Source organism: Sciurus vulgaris, assembly GCF_902686455.1.
Source record: "Sciurus vulgaris genome assembly, chromosome: 6".
Lineage (NCBI taxonomy): Eukaryota > Metazoa > Chordata > Mammalia > Rodentia > Sciuridae > Sciurus > Sciurus vulgaris.
Window position 1 is genome coordinate 33,081,869 of NC_136466.1, and position 15,514 is coordinate 33,097,382.

Genomic DNA, 15,514 nt, shown 5'->3' on the forward strand with positions numbered 1-15,514 from the left:
TTGCAAGGCAAGCACTCTACCAACTGAGCTCTCTCTCCAGCCCCTCCCTCCTGTTTTTATACATACAGATCTGCACCCTTTTCTTCTTTGCAACTTTTGTTTTAAAGTTGGTTTTTACTTCATCAGCATATGTACATCTATTTTTCTTCCAAAAAGAATAAATACATTATTGGTAAAGCTAAACTCCTGTATTGGCTTCAGTGTGGGGGCACACATGCATATGTTCACTCACACACACATGTATATATTTTCACTCTGCCCTTATGTAGTTACTGTAGCCACTTTGTTATATTAGATTTCTGTACATTTACATACTTAAGTATAATGTGTTCTATTTCCATAAATAGTTATTTTCACTCACTTGTTCCTTCTAAGAATTTATTGCCAAGAAACTTACTCTTTTTTTGGTTGTTTTTCAGTACTGGGGTTTGAACTCAGTGGCTCTTTAGCACTGAGCTATGTCACCAGCCCTTTTTTTTCTTTTTATCTGAAGACAGGGTCCTTGCTTAGTTGCCAAGGTTGTCTCAAACTTGCACTCCTCCTGCCTCAGCCTCCCAAGTTGCTAGGGTTACAGGCATGAGCAGCTGGAGTGGGTGTTTACTCAATAAATCTTAAAAATTCAATAATTTTAGTTCATGTAAAATTATCTCATCCTGATATTCACCAGAGTAAAATCACAATTTAGTTATTTTCCTACCAATAACCATTTTTAAATATTTTGCTGTTACACATAAATCTGTTTAAAATTATTTTATACATACAAATGTGGCCCTTAAATGAGTCTATAGAATAAATTCCTAAATAAGAGATTGGTAAAGTCAAAATAAGTATTCGTTAAAATTTTCATAGATACTACCAAATTATTCTCCAAAATAATTTTTGAAAATTTGTATTCTCACCCTAATTTAAGAAGATACCTATTGTCAGGTGTGGTGGCATGTATTTGTGATCCCAGTGACTCAGGAAACTGAGACAGGAGGATTGAGTTCAAGGCCAGCCTTAGCAACTTGGTGAGACCTTGTCTAAAAATAAAAAATAAAAAGGCCTGGGATATGGCTTAGTGGTTAAGTACCCGTGGGTTCAATCCCTGGTGCCAAAAAAAGGAAGACAACAGTTATTACTCCTCAACCTCATTCAATACTGTGTAGTATATGAACTTTTTTACTATCTAATAAATGACTAGGATAAAATGTAAATATCTCCATATAGATATATAAAAGCCATTTTGATGATTTTTTTTCTCTTAGGTCTTTCCATTCATACCTTCCATGGGAACTTCTTTGTTAGGTCAACAGACTTACTGTCTTTGCCCAATGTCAATCCAGATGCTGGATATGCAGTACAGATGTCAGTAGAAGAAAATCTTACTGACACTCAGTTGGTTTCTTTTCAGTCAGCACTCTTGTATACATCAAGCAAAGGTATGTTTTTTGTTTGTTTTAATTATTATAAAAACCATGAGCTCTATCCTCTTAAACTATATGCACAATATTATATTAAAGTTTTTTGATGTGGTAATGTACTCTGTGGCCTATAATAAACTCTTCTTTGGAGGTAGTATCTTTTAAGCCATAAGAGCTTTGTTACTGTTATTGGTAAAGCCAACATGTTTGGCTTTAATTTTGTAAATTATTTTATTTATTCATTTATTTCACAGATACTTATTGAGTGTCTGCTGTGTATCAAACACTCTGGTTTATCAGTTGAAAAATTCCTTTGTACAATTTAATTCTAATAGGCAGTCAGATAGTAAACAGGATAAATAATATAACAGTTGCTCTTTCACGATGGAATTGACCAGAAAGGTCTCACAGAGGTGGTATTTAAGTTTTGAAAGAATTGATACTAAAACACTTTGTGTGTGTGTGTGTGTGTGTGTGTGTGTGTGTGTGTGTGTCACTGGGGATTGGACCAAGGATGCTCTGCCACTGAGTTATATCCTCAGCCCTTTTTATTTTATTTTATTTTTTATTTATTTATTTATTTTTGAGACAAGTTCTCACTCAGTTGCCGAGGCTCATCTCTAATTTGTGATCCTCCTGTCACTGGTGGGCACCGCCACACTTGGCTTATTTTTCTTTTGAAATGCAATCTTGCTATATTACCCAGGCAGGCCTCAAACTTCTGGACTCGGAGCAATCCTCCCACCTCAGCCTCACAACTAGCTGGGACTACAGGTACATACTACCACACCTGACCATCAGAAAACACTTCTTTATTGTTTATTTTTGGGGGTACCAGGCATTGAACTCAGGGGCACTCAACTACTGAGTCACATCCCCAGCCCTATTTTATATTTTATTTAGAAACGAGATCTCATTGCTTAGTGCCTCGCTTTTGCTAAGGCTGGCTTTGAACTGATCCTCCTGCCTCAGCCTCCCTGATCACTGGAATTACAGGAGTGCACCACTGCACCTGACTCAGAAAACACTTTTTAAGGTGTTCCTAATTTATAATTTATGTTTTAATCAAAGATGATATAAGGCATGTTAAATTTACTTTTTTACTTTAAAGATTTTTTACTCCCACCCTGTTTCACCTCCTTAATTTGGGGGGAGACTTTCTGTACTGTATGTGCTCAATCTTTACAACCCCTCCAAAGTCTCTGAAAAGTGTATAGTAAGGACACTTTAATAAAAACCTTTAAGAGGAATGTTCTGTATGATTATAATTAGTATGACATACTGTAAATGTAAAGAGGGATTTCTATCTCTAGGTACCATTTTTTATTTGACAAAAAATTCAGCTCAGTCCCTTTTCTGCTCATTTTAAAAATTTATAATTGATATATGGTAAAAGACAATTATTTTTATTTATTATTATTATTATTTTTTTTTTGTGGTGGTGGTACCCAGGATCAAACCCCAGGGCTTCATGCATGTCAAGCACATACTGTGCTCTTGAGCTACCTCCCCAGCTGAATGCACCATTTTTGTTTTTGGTTTTGTTTTTTGTTGATGTTGTTTGTTTTTTTGCAGTGCTAGAGATTGATCCCAGGGCCTAAAGCATGCTAGGCAAGTGTTCTACCTGTGAGCTATATCACTGGCCCTTTTCTACTTTATTTTGAGACAAGGTCTGACTAAGTTGCACAGGCTAGACTCAAACTCACAGTTCTGCCTCAGCTTCACAAGTAGCTGAAATTACATGTGTGTACCACTGGCTCTGCTGATTGAACCATTTTGAATGTAAAGTTCCACAAGTTTTGACAAATGTATCCTGTTAACCATCACCATAATAAAAACATTATAATTGGTTCCATCCTTCTCAGCATCACCCTTTGCTTTTGTAATCATTCTCTCTCCCATCACCAATCTCTAGTAACCACTAAGAGTTTTGTCTTGCAGGAATGTCATAAAAATTGAATCATATGCAGGTTGACTATCTCTTATCTGAAATGCTTAGGACTAGAAGTGTTTTTGATTTAGGATTTTTTTCAAATGTGGGGATATTTGCATATACCCAATGAGATACTTGGGTATAGGATCCAACATTTAACAAAATTTAAATTTCATATACAACTTACACACAAAAATTTCTTTCTGTGTTAAGTATAGTTTTTCTGAACTTTAAATGTCAAAATAGGCTATAAAACAAGCAAGAGTAGTGATGTCTTATGTATATTAACTCAACAATTTTATTGCATAAAGAAATAACGAAAAAGTTTAGAAGAGATTTATAAAATCTCTTCATATTTTCATTTAAATACAATCACTGTTTTTTGTTTTGTAATAACTTGAACAAAAAGAATTTTATAGTTAAAAAAGGCTTTAGTGCTCACCAACTAAAATTTTGATATGTCTCTGCTTCCTGTAACTACTTGGTTTTTAAGTTGTGGTTACTTTAACATAATCTTTTTGTATATTGTTGTGCCTTACCATCATGTTTTCCCAAAGGTGAAAGAAGAATTCGTGTCCATACTTTGTGTTTGCCAGTAGTTTCAACTCTAAATGAAGTCTTTCTTGGAGCAGATGTTCAAGCAATTTCAGGATTATTGGCCAATATGGGTAAGAGTTGTTACCACTTGTAAATATTTTTCAACTTGTAAACATAATCTTGTCTTTTTTTTATGTAACTAACTTTACAGGTTTCCCTGTTTGGGTGCTTGTAACTATTTCAATGAAAAGATCTACTGCTATGACTTCACCCATTGTAGTTGTACAATTTTGTTCTTTTAAGAATGTTTACAGTTATAAAGTCATCACCACAATCTAATTTTAGAACATTTTTATCACCCAAAAAAAATCTCATTCCCATTAGCAGTTAGTGCCCACTCCTTCCTCCATCTCTCACTGGCCTTAAGCAACCACTTAACTGCTTTTTATTTATATTTATCTCCTTTGGACTCAACCATATCTTATAGAATGTTTAATATTAATGCTTATTGCTGCCGCGCCGCGGAGCCACGCAGGTGTGGGGCGTGAGGAGGCATGGATCCCGGCGGCCGGTGGCGTGGCCTGCCCAGCGGGCCTAGCCTGAAGCACCTGACCGACCCCTCTTACGGGGTCCCTCCTGAGTAGCAGAAGGCGGCGCTGCAGGAGCTGACGCGGGCGCACGTGGAGTCCTTCAATTACGCTGTGCGCGAGGGGCTCAGCCATGAGGTGCAGGTGCGCGGGCGGCCTCCCGGCGCCAGGGCTGCATCCGGCCGGCCGAGCCCGCAGAGCCGGGGGAGAGGCGGCGGGCGTGCGGGAGGCCCGGGAGCGGGAGGTGCGGGCGGCGCCGGGGAGGCCGGCCGGGCCGGACGAGGCCGCAGAGCAGCCCCAAGGGACGTGTGCTTAACCAGGCGGGGGCTTGGCCTGCCGCCTGTTCACTCCACAAGGGGAAAGCGGGTTTGGTTCTGGACTTCGGAGTGACTTCGAGCGGTAGTTTTTTAGGACGGTGCGGGGAGGGTGGGGACATGCCCATTCGAGGCGTGCTTTCCATCAGTCCCAACGCACACGCCTTCAGCACACTTGGCTCCACTTCTGCAAAAGTGCCTCGGAAGCTTCTGAACAGATCCGCAGGTGGACCGTGAGGGACAAGCCATCCTTCAGCTTTCGTGCCTTGGAGTTTGAAGGAACGAAACTGCCGGGCACCTGCTCCGATGAGGCCAGTGTTGAGGAAGGTGCAAATGAGTCCTCTGATGCTGGGTCTGGAAGCGTGGGGAGCGAGTGCAGGAGGGTGGTGGGGCGGCCTACCCTAGTAAGCAGCCCCAGGCCTGTGGGCTCCGGGCCGAGGAGGGAAGAGGCAGCTCTTGGGTTTGAGTGTTTGGAGTGTTGCAGAAGTGGCGGAGATCCGAAAGCAGTCAGGGTCATCGCTTTTGGGACTGCCTGCCGAGAAGATGTGCAGGCTACCGAGGCACGAGGCACGGGGAGCTGCAGTTTCCAGGCATTTTGGAAAAGTCCGGACTGTATGAGTTCAAGGGAAGAGGAGAATGCCTTCTCTCCAGAAGGGTAGGAGCAGGGGGCTCCGCAGATTCGCATATTCGGAGTCATCATGTAAATACAAGAAAAATTATATCTTGTTGAAAGTTTATTGATGGAGTTTAATACAAATAATGATAAAAGAATCCAGGATTGAGATGATCAGGGAAGGTTTTGCCTTAAAAAAGGAGCTCCTATGCATGGAGGGTTTTTATTTATTTATTTATTTTTTAAGTAAAGGAGTACTGTGCATACTGGGAGTTCCCAAAGGCTTTTTTTCCAGGACTTTTTTCTTTTAAAATCCTTGAGGGGTCCCCAAACAGCTTTTGTTTATCAGTATTTACTTTATTAGAAATTAAACTTGAAAAAATTTAAATAGTAATTCATTTAAAAACAAAGCATTTAGGGCTGGGGATGTAGCTCAGTTGGTAGTATGCATGCCTCGCGTGCACAAGGTCCTGGGTTCAATCCCCAGCACCACCAAAAAAAAAGCTTTTATTTATATTAGCTTTTTAAATGGAAAACATTTTCCACAGCAGAGAAGAAATCAGGTGGATTGCATTTTTTAAATCTTCGAATGTCTGCTTATCAGAAGACAGCAGGATTCTCATCAATATGTTCTCTCGGTTGAAGTAGGTGAAGAAAATTTGAGCCTGCATTAATGATGACAGCTCATTGTAGCTGGAATTATAATGCTGTTTGAAAAGTTTCCCTAAGGAGAAAGTTCCCACCCAGACTTGGTAATGGCAAAAGAGAGAAGCGAGCAGCGTGGGTCGGACGGAAGCCCTGATGGGCCTGCTATCTCTATGGTGTGGAAACTTCGCAAGCACCAACTTGAGGTAGAGGCCGGGTTAGGGCCAGAGAGCGGTTATGGCGCTGGGCACCCTGAGATGTGGTGTGTGGCGTGGGACAGAACGGAACCCTTGGAGGGTCAGAACGTAGCGATGCGCGAAGTCCGGACATTAGCTGCCGGAAGAAGGGGCCTGAGACTGAAGAAGTTACTGCCCCGGCTGGGCCCTGCCAGGTGCTGTCATCACCAGGATCGTCAAGGAGGCGCCACGGTGCCCCGGAGCACCAGCCGCCAGCGTCTTGGTGCTGTTCGCCACGTCCTGTGCCAACAGCTTTGCAATGAAAGGGAAGCGCAAGACGCTCAGTGCCAGTGGTGTGCTCTCAGCCATAGGAGAGATGGAGTTCCAGCGGCTCATTACGCCCTTAAAAGAGCTCTGGTAAGAAGGAAGCTTCGGAGCACAGGAAGGACAAAGACAAAACAACAGATTCAGAGGAGCAGGACGGGAGCACAGATGAGGACAGTGAAGAAGATGGGGAAAGCCTGGAAGAAGAACGGGACAAAGAGGAGGACGCAGAGGTTGAATAGGGAGGGCAGACCGTGCACGTGTTTATGCAAAGCTTTTCCCTGCCGGGCAGAGCAGGCAGAGTTTGATCTTCGCCTGAGAAGATCAAAATAAAAACTGACTTGATCCCAAGACTCTTTGCCTGTCTAAAAAAGTAATGACTTCCGTGCTGCCTGCAATGTTCCTTGCCACAGAGGCAGTGAAGGCTCGGGAAACATTGGAGCTTTGATCATGGTCAGCCTGTTGGATTGTACAGTATTTGGCAATAGTAGCTTATTAAGAATGGTCAGAATGGGTTAGCTTTAAAAAAAAAAAAAACTACTAAAAAGCTGTGGGAGAATAGTGAATTCTGTTGTTGGCCGTCACTTGACGTTTACATTAGTTTGAGTTTCATGTCCTCTAATCCCACTTGGTTTTCAGTCCCTTTAGATTGCTTGTATGCATACTGCCTGTAGGATGGCTGCACTCTGCGAACATGTGCTTTAAATTAGCAGTATTGATTGGAGTTGGTCAAACAGGAATGCCAATGTCTTACTTTTATAAAACAGATGACATAGTGTTAGAGGTCCCTCACAGTTTACTACTGTACAGCTTTGGGATTTATTGTCACCTGGAAGGTGCGGAACCCCAGGCTTTGTCTTCTCATACTCCACCTCCCAGACTCTATCTTTGTCTTTTCTTTCTTTAATTCGTTGTGAGTTTCAGACTTAATTTCCTCTAGGCACAGCTTTTTCCCTTTGTGTGTCTCACTTCCTTTCTCTCTTCTGATTCTTCTTTACTTTCTTTCCCTCCTTCATTCACTTCATCCACAATCTAGGAATTTTTATTACCTGCTTAATATGCCAAAGTGCAGGTTTCTCAGATTCATTAGTTCTAATCTCATATCTTAAAATTCTTTTGTAAAAAAACTCTGAACCTTGAGGGAAATCTGATAGTGCTCGTGAATTTAATCTCCCACCCATACCCCAACCCCCTCCCCCAACTTCTCAGGTATCTCTGTGACCTTTCTTCGCCTTTTCTCTTTCCCTTCAGTGCTTCAGAGCACTTTTTTGTCTTAGTTGAGTGTTTGGGATTTGACAAGGTAGTGTGGTATGGTTTAACACTGTTAATTTGCTAAATAAATATAGTGGAAAGTTTGTTGATAAATGAAGACTGTTTTAAAGGTTATAATGCTTTGTACACATAAAATATTCTTGCTTTAAAAAAAATGTTCCATAAAACACAATAAGGCAAATGACCTTAAAAAACCTAGGGAAAAGGGCCTTTATCATAATTCCAATTACTGTTTTGCCTTTGAAGTAGTTTTAACCATTGTGTGAGTTCAAATTTACATGTCAGTCTTTTCGGAATACAATTGATTTTCATTATTTGGTGATTCAGTATTTGCAAATTCACCCACTTGGTAAAATCTGCCTGCAGTCCCCTGATCCATACTTCCCAGCATGTCGTTGTACGTGTTCATGGCCGAAGTGCAGTAAGGCAGCTCTTTGCCTTCTTGTTTCAAGTCCTCAGACCATGAGCAAGGATCCTTTTGCCACGTTTTTTACATTTTGTTGGTGATTTTGCTACTTGAAATGACCCCCAATAATAGGCTATGCTGTGCTCTTTGGAAAAAATACACATTAGATGAGTTAGTGTTGTGGGCTGAAGAGTCTGGTGTTAATGACGTAGCAGCATACTTGTACATATAAAGTGTCCTTAAGCAGAGACAAGAAAGTAAAGTTACGTCTTGATTGGTCAAGAAAAGGTTGCCACCAGAGGATCCCACGAGACTGCATTTTGCCTAGAAGCAATGGGTTCAGTATTTGCTGATTCAGTATTTGCAGTAGCTTTTTAGGCCGTAACTATTATAAATAATGAGAACTGACAGTTTAGCTGTGATTTGAGAAAGCAGATCTCATATTTTTTCAAACTAGTGTTTCACCTTAAACATGAAATGTCATAAATTTTATTTTTAAATATTAAATTGTTAGTACCAGCTTTAGGTAACTATTAAAAAATTTAGAAAAGGTTAAAAAAATATTAATGCTTAAGAAAATGTGATATATGAAGAATGACTTCATGACATTTGCTAGTGAATGGATAGATCTGGAGACTATCATGCAAAGTGAAATAAGCCAATCCTAAAACAAAGGTCAAATGTTTTTGTTGATATGGAGAAACTAACCCATAATAAGGGGTGGTGGTGAGGGAATAGAACTTCAGTAGATTAGACGAAGGGGAATGAAGGGAAGGGAGGGGAGTTAGGAAAAAGAAAGACAGTGGGATGAATCTGACACAGTTTTCCTATATACATATATAAATACGTATATGTGTACATCCACAAAAATGGGGTCCTAATTAGAATAAGATATTCCATGCTTGTATAATCATATAAAAATGGAGTCTACTGTCATATATAACTAAAAAGAACCAATAAAATGAAGAAAAATTAGTGTTTAATAAGGTTGTTCATTGGTGTTTTTAAAATCAGCTCTGTAGCTCTGTAAATTTGATAACCAGAGATGGCAGTGTACTATAAATAATTTTAGACTTGGAGTCACAGAAATTGAGATTGAAAACCATTTTACTATCACATATACATTCATAGCCTTCCCCAGATCATGATGGACACTAGGTGAAAACTTTCAAAGACTTTTACCTATTTACTTCGATTTCAGATATTGCTCTTTTTTTTTTTTGTGGTTCTGGGAATTGAACCAAGGCCCTTGCTAGGAAAGTGCTGTACCACTGAACTATAACCCTAATCTCCTTCTTGATGTTTGTTTCTCCTTTTCAAATTCACAGAGTTTAACATCAGTTTGAGTCTTGTTACCTTTCTCCTTCAGGGAAGACTTTCACAGGACCCATTTTCTTCAAATTTAAATCTACCTTATAACAGGAATAGTTATGTTTTCTTTTTTTATATATATATTTATATATATATATATTTTTTTTTTTTTACATGGCACAATACCTTTATTTATTTATGTGATGCTGAGAATCGGACCCACTGCCTCAAATGTGCTAGGCAAGTGCTCTACCACTGAACCACAACCCCAGCCCTAGTTATTGTCTTCTGAATTTCCTGTTGGGAAATTTTCTTTCATGGACCCTGATAAAGGATTCAGTTCTTACTTTAGTCTTACTGTGTTGTCAAAACTTGAAGATGGGCTGGGGATATAGCTCAGTTGGTAGAGTGTTTGCCTAGCAGGCACAAGGCCCTGGGTTCAATCCTCAGCACCACCACCAAAAAAAAAAAAAAGTGAAGATCCTGGGCTGGGCATGATGACAGATGCCTATAATCCCAAGACTTATGAGGCTGAGCACAAGGATCGCAAGTTCCAGGACAGCCCAGGCAATTTAGCAAGACCCTATCTCAAAATTTAAAAATAACTCAGTGGTAGACAATGCTCTTGTGAAGTTCAGTCCCCAGTACTGCAAAAAACAAATGGCAGGCATGGGAAACTAAGGCAGGAAGATCACAGATTCAAAACCAGCCTCGGCAATTTAGCAAGACCCTGCCTCAAAATTTAAAAAAGATGTGACTCAGTGATTAAACACCCTTGTTCAATCCCTAGTACACACACACAAAAAGCAAACAAACAAAAACTTAGATTGCAGCTTAAGAAATTTGAAGGTTACTGCCCTTATTTTGTTTAAGTACTATTTTTAATAATAGTATGATCATTATTATTATCAACAGCAATAAGTACCAGCAATATTTGTGGATTTAAAAAAATCTTCAATTAAAAGAATGGTACTGTCAGGAAAAAAAAAAAAAGAAATCTTCACAATGGCTTTGTTTGTTTGTTTTTTTCCTTTTGTTTATGTGTGGTACTGGGGATTGAACCCAGGACCTCACACCCAGTGAGCTTCACAATAGCTTTGTAAGTATTAGTTATGCCACCATATTTGGTTGAACCTAATGTGCACATTTTTTTCATATTTTTTAATCTTTAAAATCAGAGTTTGTCTTTAGTTGATAAAGTGTTAAGAGTTGCTATTGACCAGATAATAATATTTTTCATTGTTTCCAACCTAAGTGCAAATTTTAGCCATAACATTTAATAACTTTATTAAGTTGTATTTTTGATACCATATGGATTGATTTTAGTTGCAGGTTGAGAAGTCTTCAAAACAATTACATTGCTTTTAGTATTGAGAAAACAATTTTTAATATACAGAAACTCATACAGGGGCTAGGGATGTAGCTCAGTTGGTAGAGTGCTTGCCTCGCAAGCACAAGGCCCTAGGTTCAATTCCCCAACACCGCAAAAAAAAAAAAAAGAAACTCATATAGACAGTGGCATAACTGCCTGGCGTGACAGTGCTAGCCTGTGATCCCCATGGCTTGGGAGGCTGAGGCAGGAGCATCTTGAGTTCAAAGCCAGCCTCAGCAACTCAGCAAGACCCTATCTCTAAATAAAATATAAAAAAAGGGCCGACAGTGTGGCTCAGTGGTTAAGTGCTTCTGGGTTCAATCCCTGGTACCCACCCCCTTAAAAAAAGTGGCATAACTGATGATGAAAATTTGTTTAAATAATTTTCTAAGAACTCTTCCTAAATGCATAAAATAAAAGCTCCATGTGACAGAAAAGCATTGTATAGTTCTTTAATTGCAGGGGTTTTCCCCTTGCTCATTGATATATAAAGTAAAAAGATGGATTAAAATCATTATCTTCAATTTAATAGTAAATAGTTTCCCCATTTTACAGATAAAGGAACTTAGGTTCAGAAAGGTTGAGTTACTTGTCAAACTGGCTTATAGCTAAGGAATGGCAGTACAGCATTTCAAGAGTTTAGCTTGATTCTCCAGAGCATACTGTTGTCTATAAATTTTGACTCATTGTGTTTATAATAAATCAGAGAGAGGCTTAATATAGTTTTTAAAAGTTATTTCATCTACCCTTACAGCGGAGTTGCTAAACTTCTGTCTTGTCTCTTGTCCCTACCCTTACCTCAATTAGCTGTTGACAGGTCCATGACTGCCAGTCTGAGTGACGCCCGAGATGCTCTAGTGAATGCCGTCATTGACTCTCTTGCAGCTTACCGGTCTTCAGTCTTAAGTAACCAGCAGCCTGGACTCATGGTTCCTTTCTCTTTGAGACTTTTTCCACTTTTTGTGTTGGCTCTTCTTAAACAGGTAAGAAAAACAAAACCAGAAACCAGCACAGTGAAAATGACAGGGGGCTGACCTCTTACTTGAAACCTAAAGAAATTTAAAGCCAAAGAAAGTTAAGAATAATTGATTTAAAGTAAGTACCTTAGGCATAAGAGATACTAAGTATTAAATAATGTTATCAGAAATTCAAATGATACTCAGTTTTCCAAAACAGGAATCGTGTATTTTATTTCTAGCACAAGAAGACACATATGTACTCCATGTTCTCACTTATACCTGGAAGCTAAAAATACAAACAGAAATAGAAAACAGAATGGTGATTACCAGAGACTAGGGGGTGGAGGGAATAGGGAAATATTGGTCAAAACATACAATGTTCCTATTAGACTGGAGGGATAAGCAAATGATAAGTGTTGGAGGTGAACCCGGTGTGGTGGTGCATGCCTGTAATCCCAGAGATTCTGGAGACTGAGGCAGGAGGATCATGCATTTGAGGCCAGCCTGAGCAATTTAGCAAGAACCTGTCTCAAAAAAATGCTAGGAATGTAGCTCAGAGGTAGAACACTCATGGGTTCAATTCCCAGTACTGGAGGAAAAAAAAGAAAAAAAGAAGTATTCAAGGTCATGGGTGGTTTTGTATTAGTCAGCTTTTAGTCCCTATGACCCAGGTATCCAACAAAAACAACTTAAGAGGAGAAAAAGTTTGTTTTGGCTCATGGTTTCAAAGGTTCAGTTCATGTTGGGCCAACTTTATTGCTCTGGGCCCAAAGTGAGGCAGAACATCACTTCAAAAGGGCATGGCAGGACTGGGGAGATGGCTCAGTCAGTAGAGTGCTTACCTTGCAAGTACAAGGCCCTAGGTTCAATCCCCAGCACCACAAAAAAAAAAAAAAGGCATGGCAGAGGCTTATCACACCACTTATGGCAGCTGGGAAGCAGACAGTCCAAGGGGAAGGGGCTGCAAGGAAGATGAACTCTTCTAGGACACACCCAATGATATACCTCCTCTAGCCATGTGCCCTACTACCTACACCTACATAGTCCATTTAAATAAGGGTGGACCTATTAGGTTCTAGCTTTTTTTTTTTTTTTTTTTTTTTTTTTAATACCAGGACTTGAACTCAGGGACACTACTCAACCACTGAGCCACATCCCCAGCCCTATTTGTGTTTTAGTTAGAGACAGGGTCTGACTGAGTTGCTTAATGCCTTGCTTTTGCTGAGATTGGCTTTGACTCTCCATTCTCCTGCCTCAGACTCCTGAGCTGCTGGGATTACAGGCATGCACCACCTGGCCCAGCCAGTTCTAGCTCTTTTAATCTAATCATTTCACCTCTAATATTCCTGCATTAACACAGGGCTTATTAGATTTTGAGTTTTCTAAGTTGTAGATTTTTTATTTTTTTAATGTGGTGCTGAGAATTGAACCCATGCCTCACATGTGCTAGGCAAGCACTCTATCACTGAGCCACAACTTAAGTCCCCTGTGGCTCTTATTTATAGCTTTATTTCTAGGGTTTTTTATTTGACTTATTATTTATGTCTCCCCTGCTTATTCTTTGCACCTGTTTCGCCTCCCCCAGGAGAAAGAGAACTCTAGGCTGTGGAATAGGCTTATTTGCCTAGTGTCCAGAATTACACCTTAGGTAAACTTCCCTTATATATTTTAATTTTTATTATTTATTTAGGTACTGGGGATTGAACCCAGGGGAGCTACATACCCAGCTCTTTTTATTTTGAGACAGTCTTGCTAAGTTGTTAAGACTGGCCTTGAACTTGTGATCCTCCTGCCTCAGCCCCCTAGGTTTCTGGAATTAAAGTCATGTGCCACCAATCCTAACTCTTAGAAATTTCTATTTAAAAGCTTATTTTAAGCCAGGCACAGGATCACAAATTTGAAGCCATCCTTGGCAACTTAGCAACTCTCTCAATCTCAAAATAAAAAAGGAGGACTCAGGATAACTCAGCAATAAAGTGCCCCTGGGTTCTATCCTCAATACAAAAACAAAACAATACAAAACAAAAAAGCCTAACTCATGGTAATGCTTTTTATTAAAAGCACTGATCAACGACTGTTCTGGGTCTTGCTAATTTCTATATTTTTTCACCTCCCAAATCTACCTGTAGCCTGGCATGTTGTATGCCTATAGTCCCAGCAATTATAGAGGATTGAGTTAAGAGGATCATAAGTTTGAGGCCAGCCTCAGCAACTTAACGAGGCCCTAAGCATCTTAGTGAGACCCTGTCTCAATGTAGAAAATAAAAAAGGCTAGGGATGTGGCTCACTTGTTAAGTGCCTCTACGTTCAATCCTTTGTACCAAATTAAAAAAAAAAAAAAAAAAAAAAAGATCTTCCTTTATGGTATGTATAGTTTCCTTCAGGTGAGGTGGACACCCTGCTGTTCTTAGCTATTCTTAATTGGAATGACTTTTGAACTAACAATTCTATTTCTTTAACTCAAGTTATGTATTTTTGTTTTTGAATACAAATGCACAGAGGATACGTAAATATTTAAATTTTAACATTTAAAAATCTGAGTTCTTGGGCTGGTATGGCTCAGTGGTAGAGGGCTTGCTTGCCTAGCATGTGTGAGGCACTGGGTTCAATCCTCAGTACCACATAAAAATAAATAATCAAATATAGGTATTGTGTCCATCTCCAACTAAAAAATATTTTTAAAAAAAAAGCTCTTTCTCTCCTATAGCTCTTTTCTCAGATCTGTCTTCTTCCAGAGGCCTGCCTTCCTTTAGCCTCTCCTATTTAATATACAACTCTCTCATTCTTCCCCATTCCAAGATACCCTGACACTTCCTATTTCTCTTCTCTCTTTTTTTTTTTTTCATACGACTGATCACTGATCACATATTTTATTGTTTACTTTTATTGTTTACTTCTTATTTTTTTCTTTTTGTGAAACTGGGGATTGAATCCAGGGACTTGAGCATGCTAGGCAAGAACTCTGTCACTTTTCTATACCCCAACCCTATTTACTTCTCCTTTTACAGGATGTAAACTTCATGAGGACAAGGATTTTTATCTTTTTCATTTACTATTTTGTCCTAGCACTTAGAACACTTCCCAGTACTTAATAAACACTCAGTAAAGAGTACATAATAGACACTCAGTAAAATTTTTTTAACAAACAGAACTTTCTTTTGTTTCCAACAGTATTTCCCATGTTTTTAGTGACTGTCCATATACCAATTTCAAAAATCTTAGAAGGCCTTTTTTTCATTCAGTAACTCTTGTTATGGCACAGTAAGGCAGATGTTATTCAGGACCATCAAGATAGGTTTAATGACCACTGCAGTGGGGGTTTCCCAGGAGGGGAGAGATTGAACTCTGAATTCAGCATGGGCAGGTGGGGAATTTTACAAAGAGTAGGGTGGGGTTGGTGGATGGAAATGGCAGAAAGATCTATAGAAGGAAGACAGGGGGAGCAAGAGGAGGGAAGGGGAAGGAAAAGTGCTGGGGACTGAATTAGAATGAGATATATTCCATGCTTTTATAATTATGTCAAATTGGATTCTACTGTCATGTATAGCTAAAAAGAACCAATTAAAAAAACTACAAAAATAATGTACCAATATCAGTTTATTCATGAAGACAAATGAAGCATACTAATGTAGTATATTAATAATATGGGAACTGGTTGTGGG

At 39.4% G+C, this 15,514-nt stretch overlaps 1 protein-coding gene across 3 annotated transcripts in view; it reads left to right on the top strand.

Annotated features, from left to right (window-relative positions):
* The window catches only part of SEC24A (SEC24 homolog A, COPII coat complex component), an 81,703-nt gene that overhangs the window by 58,750 nt on the left and 7,439 nt on the right, over positions 1 to 15,514 (top strand). For all 3 annotated transcript variants that reach the window (XM_079144116.1, XM_079144115.1, XM_079144117.1), the window contains 3 exons: positions 1,248 to 1,421; positions 3,894 to 4,004; positions 11,701 to 11,876. In XM_079144116.1, coding sequence (XP_079000242.1) covers positions 1,248 to 1,421; positions 3,894 to 4,004; positions 11,701 to 11,876 — 461 coding nt within the window. The remainder of the gene's footprint in view (positions 1 to 1,247; positions 1,422 to 3,893; positions 4,005 to 11,700; positions 11,877 to 15,514) is intronic.